At 51.6% G+C, this 17,741-nt stretch overlaps 1 protein-coding gene across 1 annotated transcript in view; it reads right to left on the bottom strand.

Moving 5' to 3' along the window:
• Positions 1–17,741, bottom strand: part of LOC116956326 (cAMP-dependent protein kinase catalytic subunit PRKX-like) — a 107,096-nt gene that overhangs the window by 30,788 nt on the left and 58,567 nt on the right. The window contains exon 3 of the mRNA XM_076054111.1: positions 11,101–11,158. Within this exon, the coding sequence (XP_075910226.1) occupies positions 11,101–11,158 (58 nt within the window). The remainder of the gene's footprint in view (positions 1–11,100; positions 11,159–17,741) is intronic.

Genomic DNA, 17,741 nt, shown 5'->3' with positions numbered 1-17,741 from the left:
TGAGTTTGATGATGATGGTAGTGATGGTGGAATCAACAGCAACGTTTGTGACTCCCTCGACAAAACCATGCTCACAAAGCAAAATTAAAACACAAGACAAAGATCCCCCGTGTTGTCTTAACAGACTGTTGGGGCAAGTGCTATTAGCAATTAGCACCTATGAAGGCCGGCACGGCACACGACGGGGTGGGTGGCCAGCACCATGCCCAGACGCCTTTGTTTCCCCAGTGGCGATGTTTACTACACACCACACCAGGTACTCATTTGAGGCCTAGCGGAGGCCCAGGACCGGTTCAGATAATCGTCACTGGATGTTGGCCGTGTGCGGGGATTGAACTCGGGTCGCCGGGTTCGTAGCGCCGTGTGCTAACCCGCTACACTACCGCTCCCTTTTGCCTTTGTCTTGAAAACACAAAATACACAACGCACACACTGGTGCATTGTCAAACTCCTCTCCGACCCCCCCACACACACACACGGTCAACAGAGATTGGGCGCGAGCGTTCAGAGTCGAGGCTGCAGGAAAAACATCTCGAATCTTAAGCAAACATGCAACCCCCCCCACCAACTCCACCCTACACTCCGTCTGGCTTGCCGGTGAACGGGAGGACTGACGATTGGCAAAAAGGTTTGAAACGAAATCTCGCAGAAAGCACAAGTCAAAAGCTACTTGCACGTTGAGACACGCCCCTGAGCGTTGAGCTTCTTTCGCACCGTACGTAGCCAACCGTGCTAATCGTAGGTGCATGTATATCATGTATATATGTTGAACTTCTTTCGCACCGTACGTAGCCAACCGCGCTAATCGTAGGTGCCTTGGGCAAGGGAAGCAACATTTTTAAGTGAAGCGTAATACGAATAATAATAATAATCGCTAAGTAATAACATAGCCAACGACAATAAGACTTGGTCACGTGTCGAGATGTAGAAGTGGATTAAACTAACTCGAGCTTGACCGGTGGGCCAGGTGAACAAACGAGCATTGGGATTTCCAGAGACCCTTTTTTTTTGTTACGGAGCCAGACACGCGCCGTTTAATTTCCTCTCAATTAACCCAGCTGCATTCAGCAAACCGTTGAGCAACGTAGTGCGTTGAAACGTGCAGATCGGTTGCTATTTTTGTATTGTTGTACAACGTCGTTGAGCATTGACGAGCCGTTAATAAGCGGCGCCACGGTAGCTAGGAGATGTTAACTACCTCGCCTGGTATGCAGGAGATCGTGGGTTTCTGTCCCGACCCTGACGCCTGCTGCTGTATATTGGGAGTTTGCGTGTCTCTCTCTCTCACCATCACGGTGGCTAGGAGATGTTAACGACCTCGCCTGGTATGCAGGAGATCGTGGGTTTCTATCCCGACCCTGACGCCTGCTGCTGTATATTTGGAGTTTTCGTGTCTCTCTCTCTCATCATCACGGTGGCTAGGAGATGTTAACGACCTCGCCTGGTATGCAGGAGATCGTGGGTTTCTATCCCGACCCTGACGCCTGCTGCTGTATATTTGGAGTTTGCGTGTCTCTCTCTCTCTCATTATCATCACGTTGGCTAGGAGATGTTAACTACCTCGCCTGGTATGCAGGAGATCGTGGGTTTCTATCCCAACCCTGACGTTTGCTGCTGTATATTTGGAGTTTGCGTGTCTCTCTCTCATTATCATCACGGTGGCTAGGAGATGTTAACTACCTCGTCTGGTATACAGGAGGACGTGGGTTCGATCCCGACCCTGACGCCTGCTGCTGTATATTTTGAGTTTGCGTCTCTCTCTCTCTCTCTCCGTGGTCGCGTGGATTTCTCTCCGGGTCCTCCGGGTTGTCCCTCCACATTTAGAATCAACATCACGCGTTTAGAGTATATGGCTACTGCCAATCAACATCACGCATCTCTGTGGGTTTCCATGGGTCTCTGTTCATCTCAATGCATCTCTATGGGTCTCTATGGGTCTCTATGCATCGATATGGGTCTCTATGCATCTCTATGGGTCTCTATGAATATCTATGGGTATCCGTGCATCGATATGGATCTCTATGCATCTCTATGGGTCTCTATGTGTTCAGAGTATTTGGCTGATATCAATTTCCACGTGACGATGAGCCCACTTCGTCGAGCTATCATTTGTGATGCGTAGCTCAGTGGGCCTCACCTGGTAAAATAATTCCAATTGCTTATCTCCATATATATAAAAGGCAAAGATGTGATTATGTGTGTCTGTTCAAAATGTTTAGCGTACTTCCCGACATGCAACAAACTTGAAATTTGCCATGTGGGTACTTTCCAGACTGTACACCATGCAAACATGTATAAAAATACACTTCTTTTTTTGGGGGGGCGGGGAGCTCAATAATGCATTTATTTTTTGCACGGCAAGTGAGCTGTGACGTCAAATCAGTCACGTGACCCTCGCACGTGGAAGCGTAACGCATTGTAGTGTAGTGGTTAGCACGCTGTGTGTGTGTGTAATGTGTGTGTGTAATCTATGTGTGGAAGCATAACGCATTGTAGTGTAGTGGTTAGCGCGCTGCGCTACGAACCCGGCGGCCCGAGTTCGATTCCCACTCACGTCCACCACCGGTGACGATTATTTTAACCGGTCCTGGGCCTCCCCTAGGTCGACTCAGCCTAAAACGACTAACTGGTGCGGTGTGTGAACATCGCCGTGTCTCTAAACATTTATATTTTCTCGCCTTTCTTTCTCCATTGTTGTGTTCTACCCCCTTTTCATCTCTCTCTCCCTCCCCTAGGTCACGACTGGGGAAGCGCGCCACGATTAGTCGCTAATTGGTCGGTCATTTCGGGCGACCGTCTCACCCCCCCAAATTCATGTCTCCATGATTGTTGTTGGAGATAAAATAAACATTTTTTGAAAAAGCAAGAGAGGCCGGGGGAGGCCTTGACCCTTTGCCCTGCGCCCTTCTCGCCCGGGCGGTCTGGCCCAGGGAGCCTGGCAGGAAATCTAGGCGAGGAAGGTCACCACTTGCTCGGCCTATGAATAATAAAAAAAAATATGGCACGACTCTCCTTTTCCAATATGCGTTTGTTCTTTAAAGGCGTAGTGAAGCAAAAGGAAACGAAGAAGATAGGAGTGGGGGGGGGGATATATTTCTTGAATATAATCATCACCCTGAATCTTAGCTAGCGGGTGGGGTGAATGGAATTATGTTAAGAACTAATCTCATCCATTGCGATATGGGGGGGGGGGGGGCCCCCGGGCCCCCCCCCCCCCCCCCATATCGCAGAAACTATTCTTCATGGGGTGAACATTCACGGATAGCCCGAGGCGGGAATTAGAAATAATTTTCCGCGCGACTTCCTGTTATCCGCGGAAAACCACGCGGGTCTTAACGAAGACGCCTCGCTGTGCATCAAGGAGAGCACCGTGGACAATTTAATCCGTTCTACATTTCAAGAGGGCCTCCTTCACTCGAGGCGCTCCATGACATAGCTTACAAAGCGGTGACGCCGAAACGGAACGATGCCGCTGGCAGGGGCGCAGTGCTACGAGGCTGGAGGAACGGATGACAGCAGCAGCCGAGGGGTGACTTAGGGGACGATGAACGGGGCTATAGGGGAGGGATAGGGGAATGGAAGGGGCGACGGAGAAGCGGCGAGGCTTTAAGAGAGGAACAGGAGGGGGTTAAGGTAGCGCACCGCTCCACGTGGGGGGGGGGGTGAGGGGACGACTTCATTCCAGAAATATTTCCGCAAACAATCGGGGTTTTCACGGATCCAAAAGCTGCCGTGCGGTAATAGAGCCGTGGAGAAAATGCGTTATGTATTCATCTCTGTAAGCCCGGATGGGTGTAAACACTGCCGCGCGCCTACGATGTTGCACCAATTCCTTGATTTTTTTTCTCTCGTTATTTTGCCGTTGCATAGGGTGCGGTTGGTGGTTAGGGGGTGGCGGTGGAAATGAGCGAAAAACAAATTGGGAGAAAAAAAAAAACCCAACTCCGTTTTGAACACCGATAAAGGCACTCGGAGGGCTCTCAACCGTGATTTAAAAAAAAAAAAGTTAAAAGGCCAGCGGTGGAGTCGAAGGAAATCGAGAGCAGCACCTCACCGCAAAAAAACTATTCGCACCGCGGCGAATGGAATGACCAGCGCTGGCACGAGCGGCGGAGTAACTTGGCGAATGTTTTTTGCTTCTCTTATTTTGCCCGCACCCCGAATGTGATTTCCCTTTCGAGAAACGCCGCCGCAAAAGGAGCTTTAGTATTTTAATATAATATTTTTCTAAAATGGAAATAACCCCCGAAAATAATGTAACGACCTCTGCCGTGGTGTTTTTTTTTTTTTAGCCGAGCCGATGCCGATGCAAATAGACAGACGAGTATTATTTCCTATAACAATAATACAAAGACAAGGATCCCCCGTGTAGCCTTAACAAACTGTTGGGGCAAGTGCTGTTCAGCACCTATGAAGGCCGGCACGACACACGTGGGATTGGGTGGGCGGCACCACTCCCGGCCGCCTTTGTCTCCCCAGTTGCGATGTTTACGCACCGCACCGGGTACTCATTTTGACGCCGAGTCGACCTAGGGGAGGCCCACGACCGGTTCAGATAATCGTCACCGTTGGGTGTTGGTGACGGTCAGGGGCGGGAATGGAACCGGGGGTTGGCCGGCTTCGCAAAGGTGGCACGCTAACCGCACCACGCACACCGCACCACGTACAGAAACGTACGTGTCAGCAACTTCATGAGGATGATCCTCCGTGGGAAGGGAATGGAGGAAGACAGGAAGCGTTGGGGGGTGGCGGTGGGGGGGCAGTGGGGGGGGGGGGGGGATGTGGTGGGTGGGGGGGAGTAAAGACAAACGAATACCAGCACGACTGCAACAACACAGAACAGAGACGACGGACCGACGATCGAGATAGGACCCCCAAGACGATCGGAGAAAATTAACGGCAGTGGGCCTCGGTCCGTTGGCACGGGGAAGACGCGGCGGGGTGGGTGTGGGTGGGTGGGTTAGTGGGGTGGGTGTGGGTGGGTGTGGGTGGGTGGGTTAGCGGGGTGGGTGGATGAGGGGGCGGTGGTAGATAAACAGCCGAATGTCATCAAACCCACGCACGTGTTTTCACTGTCAACAGCAGGGAAACCCGACACTGGCAGAGCCTCGCTATTGCTTAGGGGGGGAGCGAGCTAGGGTGGTAATAGATGGAGGGGGGAAGGGGGGGGGGCAGGGAGGGGGCAGGGGGGGGACGTGGTGGTGGGGGGGGGGCCAGGGAGGGGGGGGAAAGGGGGGTGGACGCAAGACCCCGACGGTGCGTCTTTGGACGACGTCACCGGCCCCCCTTTTTGAGAGGCCCAGAGAAGCAGAGGAGGAAACGAGGGGAGGTTTGGGGGGGGGGGGAGAAACAAATGAGATGAAGCTCGGAGGTCGGAGCGGCTGACAACCCGAGTTTGATTCCGGGACGTGGACAGCGGTACCGAGTGGTACGTGAAATCAGAGTCAGGGGGAGCGGCGGTGGCTAGGAGATGTTAACTACCTCGCCTGCTGTACAGGACGTCGTGGGTTCGATCCCGACACTGACAGCGCCTGCTGCTGCTGTATATTTGGAGTTTGCGTGCCTCGCTCTCTTATCATCATGGTGGCTAGATGTTAACCACCTCTCCTGCTGTACAGGACGTCGTGGGTTCGATCCCAACCCTGACAGCGCCTGCTGCTGGAGTTTTCCGCAGGTCCTCCCGGTTATTTCCCCCTCCACATTTAGAATCAACGTCGCGCGTTCAGAGCATTTGGTCGCTGCTAATACATTTCCCACGCGATGATGGTGGTGGCGACGGTAATCGGCCGCTCCGTTGAGCTGTCGTTTTGTGATGGCCAGGTCGCTTCTGAAAAAGAGCCACTCTATATATTATTTGGTTCTTTCGGTAAAGTCACGTCGATAGAAATTCATCCAATAAAAAACCAAGAACTCACGACGTTTCGATTGCGACACAAGCAGTCGTCATCAGGCGGGGAGAAAGGGGTCTAAAAAGAAAAAGAGCTGCTATTGAGAAAAGTAGGCCTTAGCTGGTAAAATAAAACATTTTTTTAGTTTAGTCTATGGGTGTCCATACATCTCTATGCATCTCGATTCATCTCGATGGATCTCTATGCATCTCTATGGACTTCATGCATCACTATACATCTCTATGGGTCTGTACGCATCCTTGTGCATCTCGATGGGTCCTGTCTACATCTCTATGGATCTCTATGCATCTCTATGGGTCTCTATGCATCTCTGTGCGGCTCTATGGGTCTCTGTTAATCTCTGTGGGTTTCTATGGATTTCTGTGCATCTCTGGATCTTTATGCATGTCTATGCATCTCTATGGGTCTCTATACATCTATGTGGGTCTCTATGCATCTCTCTAATCTTCACTCTCATAACCGCCCACCGCCCACCGCCACCACCATCACCGTTATTATGCCGCGTCAACCCATCACGGATTACCCGTGTGTGCAGGGAAATTGAGTTTTCAGATCCGTACGGCGTACAGCCGTTTCAATGCGGGCAAAATAAAATGTGTTGTCTATTCGTTTGTGTTTCTCCCTTGCGATGGGACTTTGTAGGATGAACGTTGAGATTTATAAGGGGCACGGGGTGACCAATAAGGTCTGAGTTGGTCTGTGAAAAGGTCGGGCACTGATAAGGGGTTGACTGGTTTGCGCTATACTGCTCATATTTTCACATTCTCATCACGTGGCTACGGCTCACAATGGCCCCGATTCGTTAGATCCGTTCATCATCATTGGCGGTGGTTTCTCGGGGTTAACGGTGTTAATTGGTTCCACGAAAACCACCGTCAATCTAAATAATCGTCAATCGAACGTAGGAAATAGGCGATAAAGCGGCTTCATTAGTTCCAAGACGATCGGAAGTTGACCCTTTTCATCCCTAAAAAAAATCCATAGTAAATAATATTTAAACACTCAATTTTAATCAATAAAACGTCGAGAGAAAATATCGAAGCATTAATATTAATTGAAAGATGGATGAATAATGAATGCGTAAATAGTGCATTAATGAAAACAAAATTCTTAGTTCAGGCTAAGAAGATGGATGGGTTAAGAGGTTAAAGGAGAAGTTTGGGTGGGAGACATGTCATGCAATTGTTTACTTTCTTGTTTATCTTCACATTAATTTTAGGGGTCATTGTTAATTGAACGTTGAAAAGCTTAGCGAGCCCAGCTGCTCTCAAAATGTTCACAGCAGGGGACGTCGCCGATTGGCCGAGCTCTGCCGCAGAGTCCACTTAAGGGGCTCTCCGATTGGCCGCAATTGGCGGGTACCGCGTGACATCGTGAAACACATCCGTCGACACGAACATTTATCGGCAATTCGAAGCAACAGCACCCCCCCCCCCGCCCGCCTGCCCGACGGGAGGCGGATCATCCATCGAAACCATCGCCCATCGACGGCGCCATCGAAACCGAGCCAACGCCGCGCTGTCATCAATTTCGCCTTCGCCGATTTCCAGCGTCGTCGCAGATTCGCCCACCAACCCACCCACCCATCCCGTCATCTACTTCATTCATCTCCGTCTCCACGTCCACACACACACACACAACAACAACAACCGCCATTCGCCACGACGCCTGTGCCAGGCTATGTGCACCTTGAGGCCACGTGAAGTGTCGAACGCCCGCTGGCAGGAGGTCACGTGGCAGACCCAGTAGGTGCCACGGGTGGACTGACTGAGATGACTGGCTGATGCACCACCTGTGCCCCCTACGGTGCCAACTTGCTGTGCTTTAGTCACCCGGCGCTCCGCTCGTTGTTGTGAGCGTCGCTCCTCCGCCCTCCGTTGTTGTTGGAGGGCGACTGCCTCCAAATGCCCAGTGGCAGCATCCTTCACGAGCCTCCTCCACAGAGGCCGATCTTGACACCGCTGGTACCAGTCATCGGCAAGTCCGCTCAGCTCCACTGCATCAGCTCAATCTCTTCTCTAGTCCATGTCGTGCACGTTTAGCCCCCCCTCTATGCGGCCAAACAGAAGCTGCTCAGGCATGCGGTGGCTGGGCACACGTACCTACACGCACGCTCACGCCACACATCTGCAGACACCTTTTGTCTACGTTTCAATCACGAATATGTTGAGTTCTTTTTTTTTTGTAGCTCTCTACTCTCTGGTCGTGTTTAAAGCAGAGCCCATGGACCCTTCACGTGAATCCCAAAGCTGTAGTATATTGACGTCAGGACAGCAATGTGTTTCTTGGTTTCGATTCATCCTAAAATTCTTGGTAAGCAACTGGAAGCAGATGCCCGAATTGGAGGCGAAATATCTCATTTTTAAATTTAGATTTAAAGCTTTCATGACTGCAGGGATTCATATTCTTGGTTCTTTCGGTAAAGTCACGTAGAAGGGAAACAATAAAATAATAAAAATATAAAACAATAAAATTTTCACGACGTTTCGACTGCAACACAAGCAATCATCATCAGGTGTGAAAACCACAGCAAGAAAATTTGAAAAAATTTGTCATTTTTTTTTAACCGCCACTTTTTTCCAAATTTCTTGCTGTGGTTTTCACACCTGATGATGATGATTGCTTGTGTTGCAGTCAAAATGTCGTGAAAATTTTATTGTTTTATATTTTTATTATTTTATTGTTTCCCTTCTACGTGACTTTACTGAAAGAACCAAGAATATATATCTCATTTTTAGTTTTGCTTCGGGGCATTTTGCGTAGTATTTTATATAATTATTTTTTTCCCCCCAACAGAAGACGGGAGAACGGCGACTCCCATATCGTTTGGTGAACGCCGCCGCTGCTGCCACGGATGCCGGGTTACAAGCGGTGCCCAAGGACAGACCGACAAAACTCCAACACATTCATCAAGCAACACGACAAAGGTGGCTAGGAGATGTTGACTACCTCGCCTGGTGTACAGGAGTGCGTGGGTTCGATCCTGACCATGACGATGCCTGCTGCTGTGTATTTGGAGTTTGCGTGTCTCTCTCTCTCATCATCATCACGGTGGCTAGGAGATGTTGACTACCTCGCCTGGTATACAGGAGCGCGTGGGTTCGAACCAGACCCTGATGCCTGCTGTATATTTGGAGTTTGCGTCTCTCTCTCTCTCATCATCATCCGTCACCAAGAACCACCCCTGGAGATATTAGTGCTTCTCCGGCCGTCTGGAACGCTCTCTCTTACTTACGGTGTTAGGAAGCCTCTGGAGCTGTGCACTTTTAAATCATCTAGATTGACAAACTCATTTCTTTAGAGCTGCTATTTTGTGTTCAGTCTCTTGTCCTTCCTTCACACCTCCGATTAGCACGGGTCGGCTACGCGGGGTGTGAAACGAGTCCAACGTACAGACATACGTTCCCAATAGTCCCCTTTTTGCAGTTCACATTTTTTTCGTTAATATTTCGTCGAAACACGCTTTTAAAGGCTGCTCGCTCCGAGAGACGTTGCGTGTTGGTGCAACCCCGAGCGAGCGAGCGAGCGTGCGTGCGCCGTCAAGATGAACGGAAAAAAAAACACCCCTGGGGGGGGGATTGATAAAAAAAAGAAATTCTGGCGTTTGTCGTGCTCACACAAAGTGGGAAAACGGTTTTCAATTAAAACGTCAAATACATTTTAACATGAGCAATGGCTCTTACGTTAATATAATTAATAATAACAAGACGATATATTTTTTTTGTAAGTTCATCAAACTTTCAATTGCCATTCATGACGCTGTCCAGCCCATGTCCAGATATTTTTTTTCCATTCAGGGTGAAGGAAGGAAGAAAAATGCGTGGGAGGCTCTGAAAAAAACTGAGAATATTTTTTTCGAAGCGACGGATAATATCGCCGTTGCGCCCGGCACAGCCGACGGTGCTGCTGGCCACACGGGCAAGCTGCGTGCGTGGGTAGTGCGCTACGAATCCCGGCGACCCGAGCTCGATTCCCGCTCACGGCCAACACCGGTGACGATTATCTGAACCGGTCCTGGGCCTCCCCTAGGTCGACTCAGCCTCAAACGAGTACCTGGTGCATTTTGTGAACATCGGTACTCGGGAGACAAAGGCGGCCGGGCGCGGTGCTGGCCACCCACCCCCTCGTGCGCCGTGCCGGCCTTCGCAGGTGCTGCTACTCGCCAATGGCACTTGCCCCAACAGTCCGTTGAGGCTATGCTGTGCGTGTTATAGTTTCCGCCGCTATCGAACACTTTAGTCGACTCTGCAGATCAGGCAAACTCAGGCAACCTCGATGAAAGATAAAACTTCTTATAAGTGGAATTTTCTATTTTTTTTTCCTTCCTTTGGTGGCGATTTTGTGCGTATTTGTGTATGCATGCGCGTGCTGAACTTCTTTCGTACCGTACGTAGTCGTGCTCATCGAAGGTGCGTTTTTTTAATATATATAAATCTTGCACGACCCCACTATTGCTCGTCGGGAGTTATAAGCTAGGACGATGGCAAAAAAACAACGTTGTGAATACAACTATAAAGTAAAACTATAAAGTAAAACTATAAAGTAAAACAAAACCATGGGCAGTCCCCCGCACTTTTACGACACACTGCGGTTCCTGGAAACTCCGTCGTAAAGCGGTGATGTGGATGGCGGTGATGGGGATGGCGGTGATGGGGATGGCGGTGATGGGGATGGCGGTGATGGGGATGGCGGTGATGGGGATGGCGGTGATGGGAATGGCGGTGATGGGGATGGCGGTGATGGGGATGGCGGTGATGGGGATGGCGGTGATGGGGATGGCGATGATGGGGATGGCGGTGATGGGGATGGCGGTGATGGGGATGGCGGTGATGGCGGTGATGGGGATGGCGGTGATGGGGATGGCGGTGATGGGGATGGCGGTGATGGGGATGGCGGTGATGGGGATGGCGGTGATGGGGATGGCGGTGATGGGGATGGCGGTGATGGGGATGGCGGTGATGGGGATGGTGGTGATGGGGATGGCGGTGATGTGGATGGCGGTGATGTGGATGGCGGTGATGTGGATGGCGGTGATGTGGATGGCGGTGATGGGGATGGCGGTGATGGGGATGGCGGTGATGGGGATGGCGGTGATGGGGATGGCGGTGATGACAGTGATGGTGGATGGCGGTGATGCAGATGGCGATGATGGGGATGATGGTGATGTGGATGGCGGTGATGTGCAAGGTACCTTCATGTTGCCAAGCCTCCTGCTGCGATCAACGACGAGAAGTTTCCGAATAAGGTCCCTGAAAAACACGAATCGCAGGTTACATCAGCAAGAGCAGAGGGAAAAAAAGTCAGAGGGTAAGACCCGCGATAACCTGACAACAATCATGCTCGGTAAGTCAAGATCACAGCGTGTTCCTGCTCAACCGAAACCGCGTGTGCGTGGCCGCAAAGATCTGGACACAGTCCCATCGGTGAGCTCCTCCGGCACGCAAGGCTGCGCTGGCTGGGTCATGTATTCCCGCATGCCCAGCCACCGCATGCCCAAACAGCTTCTGTTTGGCACGATTAGAGGGAGCTAAACGGGCGCGGCACAGGCTGGAGAATAGATGGGAGCTGATGCGGTAAGGGAGAGGATGTGGAGCTGTTTGGACTTGCCGATGACCGGTACCAGTGGTGTCAAGATTGGCCTCTGCGGAGGAGGCTCTTGAAGGAGCCTCGTGAAGGACGATGCTACGGGGCAGTTGGAGGCAGTCGCCCTCCGGCAACAACGGAGGGCCGAGGAGCGACGCTCACAACAACGAGCGCAGCGCCGGGCGCCTAAAGCGCAGGGGGAGTCTGCACGGTCGGGGAGCACAGCTGGTGCATCGGCCGGTCATCTCGGTCGGTCAAACCATGGCGCCACGTGGCTCTGCTCCGTGCATCGCCCCGCAGCGGATTCCTAACATGGGGAGGAAGACCGCTCCAGGCGGGTGCATGAAGAGCGTCCGAAAGTGCCGCGCGGTGGAAGAGGCGACGGTGGCGTTTAAGGAATGGGAAAGGGGGGACGGGTTGGACAAGGGGCCTGGAGCACAGGGGGTGAGATTAATCGATAGCGCCAAACCGAGTCTCAAGTGTCTATTCAGGAGGGGGTCCTGCCGAGCGTTCGCAGCCGGAGCAAAGGTGGGGGATCGATGTTGCTTCACAGTCACCCCAATTCAGGTTTCGACCTCGTGCGTATTTTGGTCGCATTGTTGGGGCGTCTGAACGACGGCAGCTACGTCGCGACGTTTTTGCCTGCGTTCGGCTGCGCGCAGGAAACCCCGGAGAACCCGGAGATAAACCTCACGCAGAACAGCGGGAGTGAACACAGACTCGGCACACACACACACACTCACACACACTCACACACTCACACACAAACTGCTATGATAAGCCACGTGATAAGCCACTTCGTTGAGCTATCTTTTGCGATAGCCAAGGTCGCTTCTGAAAAAGAGCTACACAGCTCAGGGGGGGGGGGGGCCTTACCTGGTAAAATATTTACAGTGAGGGGAAAAAAGTATTTGATCCCCTGCTGATTTTGTACGTTTTCCCCACTGACAAAGAAATTATCAGTCTATAATTTTAATGGTAGGTTTATTTGAATGGCGAGAGACAGAGTAACAACAATAAAAATCCAGGAAAACGCATGTCAAAAATGTTATAAATTGATTTGCATTTTAATGAGGGAAATAAGTATTTGACCCCCTCTGCAAAACACGACTTAATACTTTTGGTGGCAAAACCCTTGTTGACAATCAGAGGTCAGACGTTTCTTGTAGTTGGCCACCAGGTTTGCACACATCTCAGGAGGGATTTTGTCCCACTCCTCTTTGCAGATCTTCTCCAAGTCATTAATGTTTCGAGGCTGATGTTTGGCAACTCGAACCTTCAGCTCCCTCCACAGATTTTCTATGGGATTAAAGTCTGGAGACTGGCTAGGCCACTCCAGGACCTTAATGTGCTTCTTCTTGAGCCACTCCTTTGTTGCCTTGGCCGTGTGTTTTGGGTCATTGTCATGCTGTAATACCCATCCACGACCCATTTTCAATGCCCTGGCTGAGGGAAGGAGGTTCTCACCCAAGATTTGACGGTACATGGCCCCGTCTATCGTCCCTTTGATGCGGTGAAGTTGTCCTGTCCCCTTAGCAGAAAAACACCCCCAAAGCATAATGTTTCCACCTCCATGTTTGACAGTGGGGATGGTGTTCTTGGGGTCATAGGCAGCATTTCTCCTCCTCCAAACACGGCGAGTTGAGTTGATGCCAAAGAGTTCCATTTTGGTCCCATCTGACCACAACACTTTCACCCAGTTATCCTCTGAATCATTCAGATGGTCATTGGCAAACGTCAGATGGGCATGTATAAGTGCTTTCTTGAGTAGGGGGACCTTGCGGGCGCTGCAGGATTTCAGTCCTTCACGGCGTAGTGTGTTACCAATTGTTTTCTTGGTGACTATGGTCCCAGCTGCCTTGAGATCATGGACAAGATCCTCCTTTGTAATTCTGGGCTGATTCCTCACCGTTCTCATGATCATTGCAACTCCACGAGGTGAGATCTTGCATGGAGCCCCAGGCCGAGGGAGATTGACAGTTCTTTTGTGTTTCTTCCATTTGCGAATAATCGCACCAACTGTTGTCACCTTCTCACCAAGCTGCTTGGCAATGGTCTTGTAGCCCATTCCAGCCTTGTGTAGGTCTACAATCTTGTCCCTGACATCCTTGGAGAGCTCTTTGGTCTTGGCCATGGTGGAGAGTTTGGAATCTGATTGATTGATTGCTCCTGTGGACAGGTGTCTTTTATACAGGTAACAAGATGAGATTAGGAGCACTCCCTTTAAGAGTGTGCTCCTATTCTCAGCTTGTTACCTGTATAAAAGACACCTGGGAGCCAAAAATCTTTCTGATTGAGAGGGGGTCAAATACTTATTTCCCTCATTAAAAGGCAAATCAATTTATAACATTTTTGACATGCATTTTTCTGGATTTTTTTGTTATTCTGTCTCTCACTGTTCAAATAAACCTACCATTAAAATTATAGAATGATCATTTCTTTGTCAGTGGGCAAACGTACAAAATCAGCAGGGGATCAAATACTTTTTCCCACACTGTAAAGTTTTTAATGGTTTCAGAGAAGACCTAAAGCCAGACGGTGGTGGTGGTGGTGAGACTGTAAAAAGAGACTGAGTTTTTTATTTTAATTTGGCAGTCAACTGGTGCCTGTGTAACAGTTTCAGAATCTGGCAGGGAGCAGGAGGAGATGGTGGTGGTGGCAGCGGTGGAATCAACAGCAACGTTTGTGACGTTGGCAACTCCCTCGACAAAACCACGCTCGCAAACCAAAATTTAAACACAAAGACAAAGATCCCCCGTGTAGCCTTAACAGACCGTTGGAGCAAGTGCTGTTGGCGAGCGCACTATGAAGGCCGGCAAGGCACACGAGGGGTGTGGGGTGGCCAGCACCACGCCCGGCCACCTTTGTCTCCCCAGTGGCAATGTCTACTACACACCACACAAGGTACTCATTTGAGGCTGAGTCTATCTAGGGGAGGCCCGGGATCCAGTTCAGATAATTGTCACGCACACACTCACTCGCCACATGCTTCATACACAGGATAAATGTCGCCCGGGTCGGGGATCGAACCCAGGCCCCCCCACCCCCCCTTGCTGTAGCGCACGAGCGTCACCACTCGTGCGCCACCCATCCCACCCATCCCACCCATCCCACCCATCCCACCCATCCCACACATCCCACCCATCCCACACATCCCGCCGCCAATCCAAAAACAACGAGTGAGCGGCGATCCGGGGGATGGAGGGCACGGGGGCGGACGGATCGCCGCGGTGAAGCGTCTTGGCTTTTTACACCCGTCCCTGCCCCGTGCCAAGACTAACACGGTGGGCCAGGTAGCGGCGGGAATGTTGGAATTTAATTTTGGCTGAAGTCTGGTCTGTTCTTTATTAGAACGCGCCCTTCGCCGCACAGGAGGTTGGTTCTTTTTTTCAACCACGGACACGCACGTAACAAAGACAAAGATCACGCCTCCCCTCCCCCCCCCGCATAGCCTTAACGGACCGTTGGGGCAAGTGCTGTTAGCGAGCAGCACCTACGAAGGCCGCCTCCGTCTTCCCCGCACCGAGTACTCTTTTGAGGCCGAGTCGACCTTGGGGAGGGGCCCAGGAGCGATTCGGGTAATCGTCGCCACTGCTGTCGGGAGGCCGTGAGCGGGAACCCAACCCACACCGGCGGGTTCGTGGAGCAACGCGCGAACCGTTGCCGTGACCGCTCCCCACTCGCGTCGACAATCCTCGGCATACACACAAATAAATAAGGACAAAGATCTCAGCCGCCCTCCCACGCCCAAACAAGTGCTGTTAGCGAGCGCCTTTTAAGGCCGGTACGGTGCACAAGGAGGTGTAAGGGTGTGGCCTAACGGGATTTCCCCTGCCGCCTTTGTCTTCCCAGTGCTGGTGTATATTTGGAGTTTGCTGTGTCTCCCTCTACTCTCCCTCTCTTCCCGTGGTCGAGTTGATTTTTCTCCGGGTCCTGCCGGGTTTGCCCTTCCACATTTTGCAATCGATGTCACGCGCGTTATTTCGCCGCCGCTGTAAATTTCCACGCAGCGACGACGACGATGATTAAAAGGTCGCCCACTTCGTTGAGCGACGATTCGTGATGGTCCAGCGTCGCATCCGACAAGGGAGCCACATTGCTCATTTTGGGGCTTAACCTGGAAAAATAAAAATACAAAAATCGAGGAGGCCTGAAACAAAGGTGGCATTGTTAAAAGCGCGCGATGGACATTACACACGTACCTAATATGATTCTTTATGGAAAGTCACTCCCGCGACTATCAATTATTTTCTCGCCGCAGACATTCTCACGCAAGCTGTTTTATATATTTTTTAAAATATATTTACGTAACTTTTTCTTACATATGCATATATACATAAAAACGAGTGGAGGTGCAGTGCTGCGGCTGTTCTTGACCGTGCGATCGCAGGGCCACGGCAGTGAGAGACCTCCAGCCCCTGAATCCCAAGAGGGTGGGTGTGGCCTCTGCCGCTTATCTGCTCATTCATTTACTTATTTTAGACCGGGCGCGTTTATTTTCGTTTCAGTCCACGCACCTGACAACAGGCACGTGACAACAGGTAACTCGCGTGTTTTACAAACGTGTGTGTCGCAGAATCAGAATTATGTATTTAAACTGCTGGAGGAATCCGATGAGCTATACGAACGTTGCAACGACAAACAGGACAAAAAATACGATCGTAGTTGCAAAGTTAAAGAAAGTTTAACAAATCGCGCAAACGCATACAAATACAAGACAAACCATCCCCATCCTACCAGACAAAGCCCACCGAGGCATTAACTTAATTTTCAGAAGCGACCTGGCCACAAATGACAGCTCAACAAAGTTGCCCCATCATTAGGACATCCGTAGCACCAAAAATAAATCGACATCATCTCAATGCGTGTTCCTAAATGTGGAGGGAAACAGCCGGAAGACCCGGAGTACAAATATCCACGTGGTTGCATGGATTTTTTCCTCCAGGTCCTCCGGTTTTTCCTTCCACGTGTAGACACGCACACACACCCGCCGGGAGCGTTCTCAACGTCGGCGCTGCTGAGGGGAGGTGAAGCCGAGTTCGATCCCAGGCCGTGGCTAACGTCAGCGGCCAGCGATGTCCGAACAGCTCCCTGGGTCCCTGACCCCGTTCACCGACTCGCGCCGGCACGAGCCACAGGGCTGTGCCGAGCCGTAGCCAGGACGCGGGGACAGGCGACGTTTAGCCGGGGCCGGGAATCAAATCAAAACTCTGGGCCGTTCGAGTTCTCGACGAGTGTTCGCCCGCCAACCACGGCGCCACTAATCCCCACTCAGACTCACTCGCACGCGCACGCACAAGCGCACAAACACGCAGACACACACACACACACGCTCACACACGCGCGCGCGCCCGCAATGATCGTTTGGCGAATGGGAATAACATCAAATGTTTTCAAACAAAGTGGCCGGCAGTTTCACAAATATTTACATTCTTGCTGCTTGGCCTTATGTTATTCTTAAAGACGTTTCTTCCAACTCTGTGTGCGCGCGTGTGTGTCTTCTGGGCAACCGCGTTCTTTTTGTGTGCCTTGTGCCTTTCAACCCCTGACCCCCACCCCCCATCAAGTACCCTTCAAATCAGGGCAAAACACCTGCCACCCCAGGGTATAAGGGTCTTCACGGTGGCTTGAAGATGTCAACTCCCTCGCCGGGTATGCAGGAGATCGTGGGTTCAATCCCGACCCTGATGCCTGCTGTATATTCGAAGTTTGCGTCTCTATCTATCGCTCGCTCATCATCACCATGACGGTGGGTAGGAGATATTAATAACCTCGCCTGGTGTACAGGAGGTCGTGGGTTCGATCCCGGCCCTGACGCCTGTGGTATATCTGGAGCACGCGGTGTCTCTCTCGCTCCCCGTGGTCACGTGGATTTTTCTCCGGGGCCCTTCCGGTTTTTCCCACGACATTTAGAATCATCCACCACGACGACGACCACCACCACCACGACCGCCAGCACCACCACCACCACGACCACCACGACCACGACCACCACGACCACCACCACCACCACGACAACCACGACCGCCAGCACCACCACCACCACCACGACCACCACGACCACCACCACCACGACCACCACCACCACCACCACCACCACGACAACCACCACCACGACCACCACCACCACCACCACCACGACCACCACCACCACGACCACCACCACGACCACCACCACGACCGCCACCACCACGACCGCCACCACCACGACCGCCACCACCACCACCACCACGACCACCACCACCACCA

This window comes from Petromyzon marinus, chromosome 64 (assembly GCF_048934315.1).
Source record: "Petromyzon marinus isolate PM22_M1 ecotype Great Lakes invasive population chromosome 64, UKy_Petmar_22M1.pri1.0, whole genome shotgun sequence".
In the NCBI taxonomy this organism is placed as follows: domain Eukaryota; kingdom Metazoa; phylum Chordata; class Hyperoartia; order Petromyzontiformes; family Petromyzontidae; genus Petromyzon; species Petromyzon marinus.
This window is presented reverse-complemented; position numbering and strand designations above follow the sequence as displayed.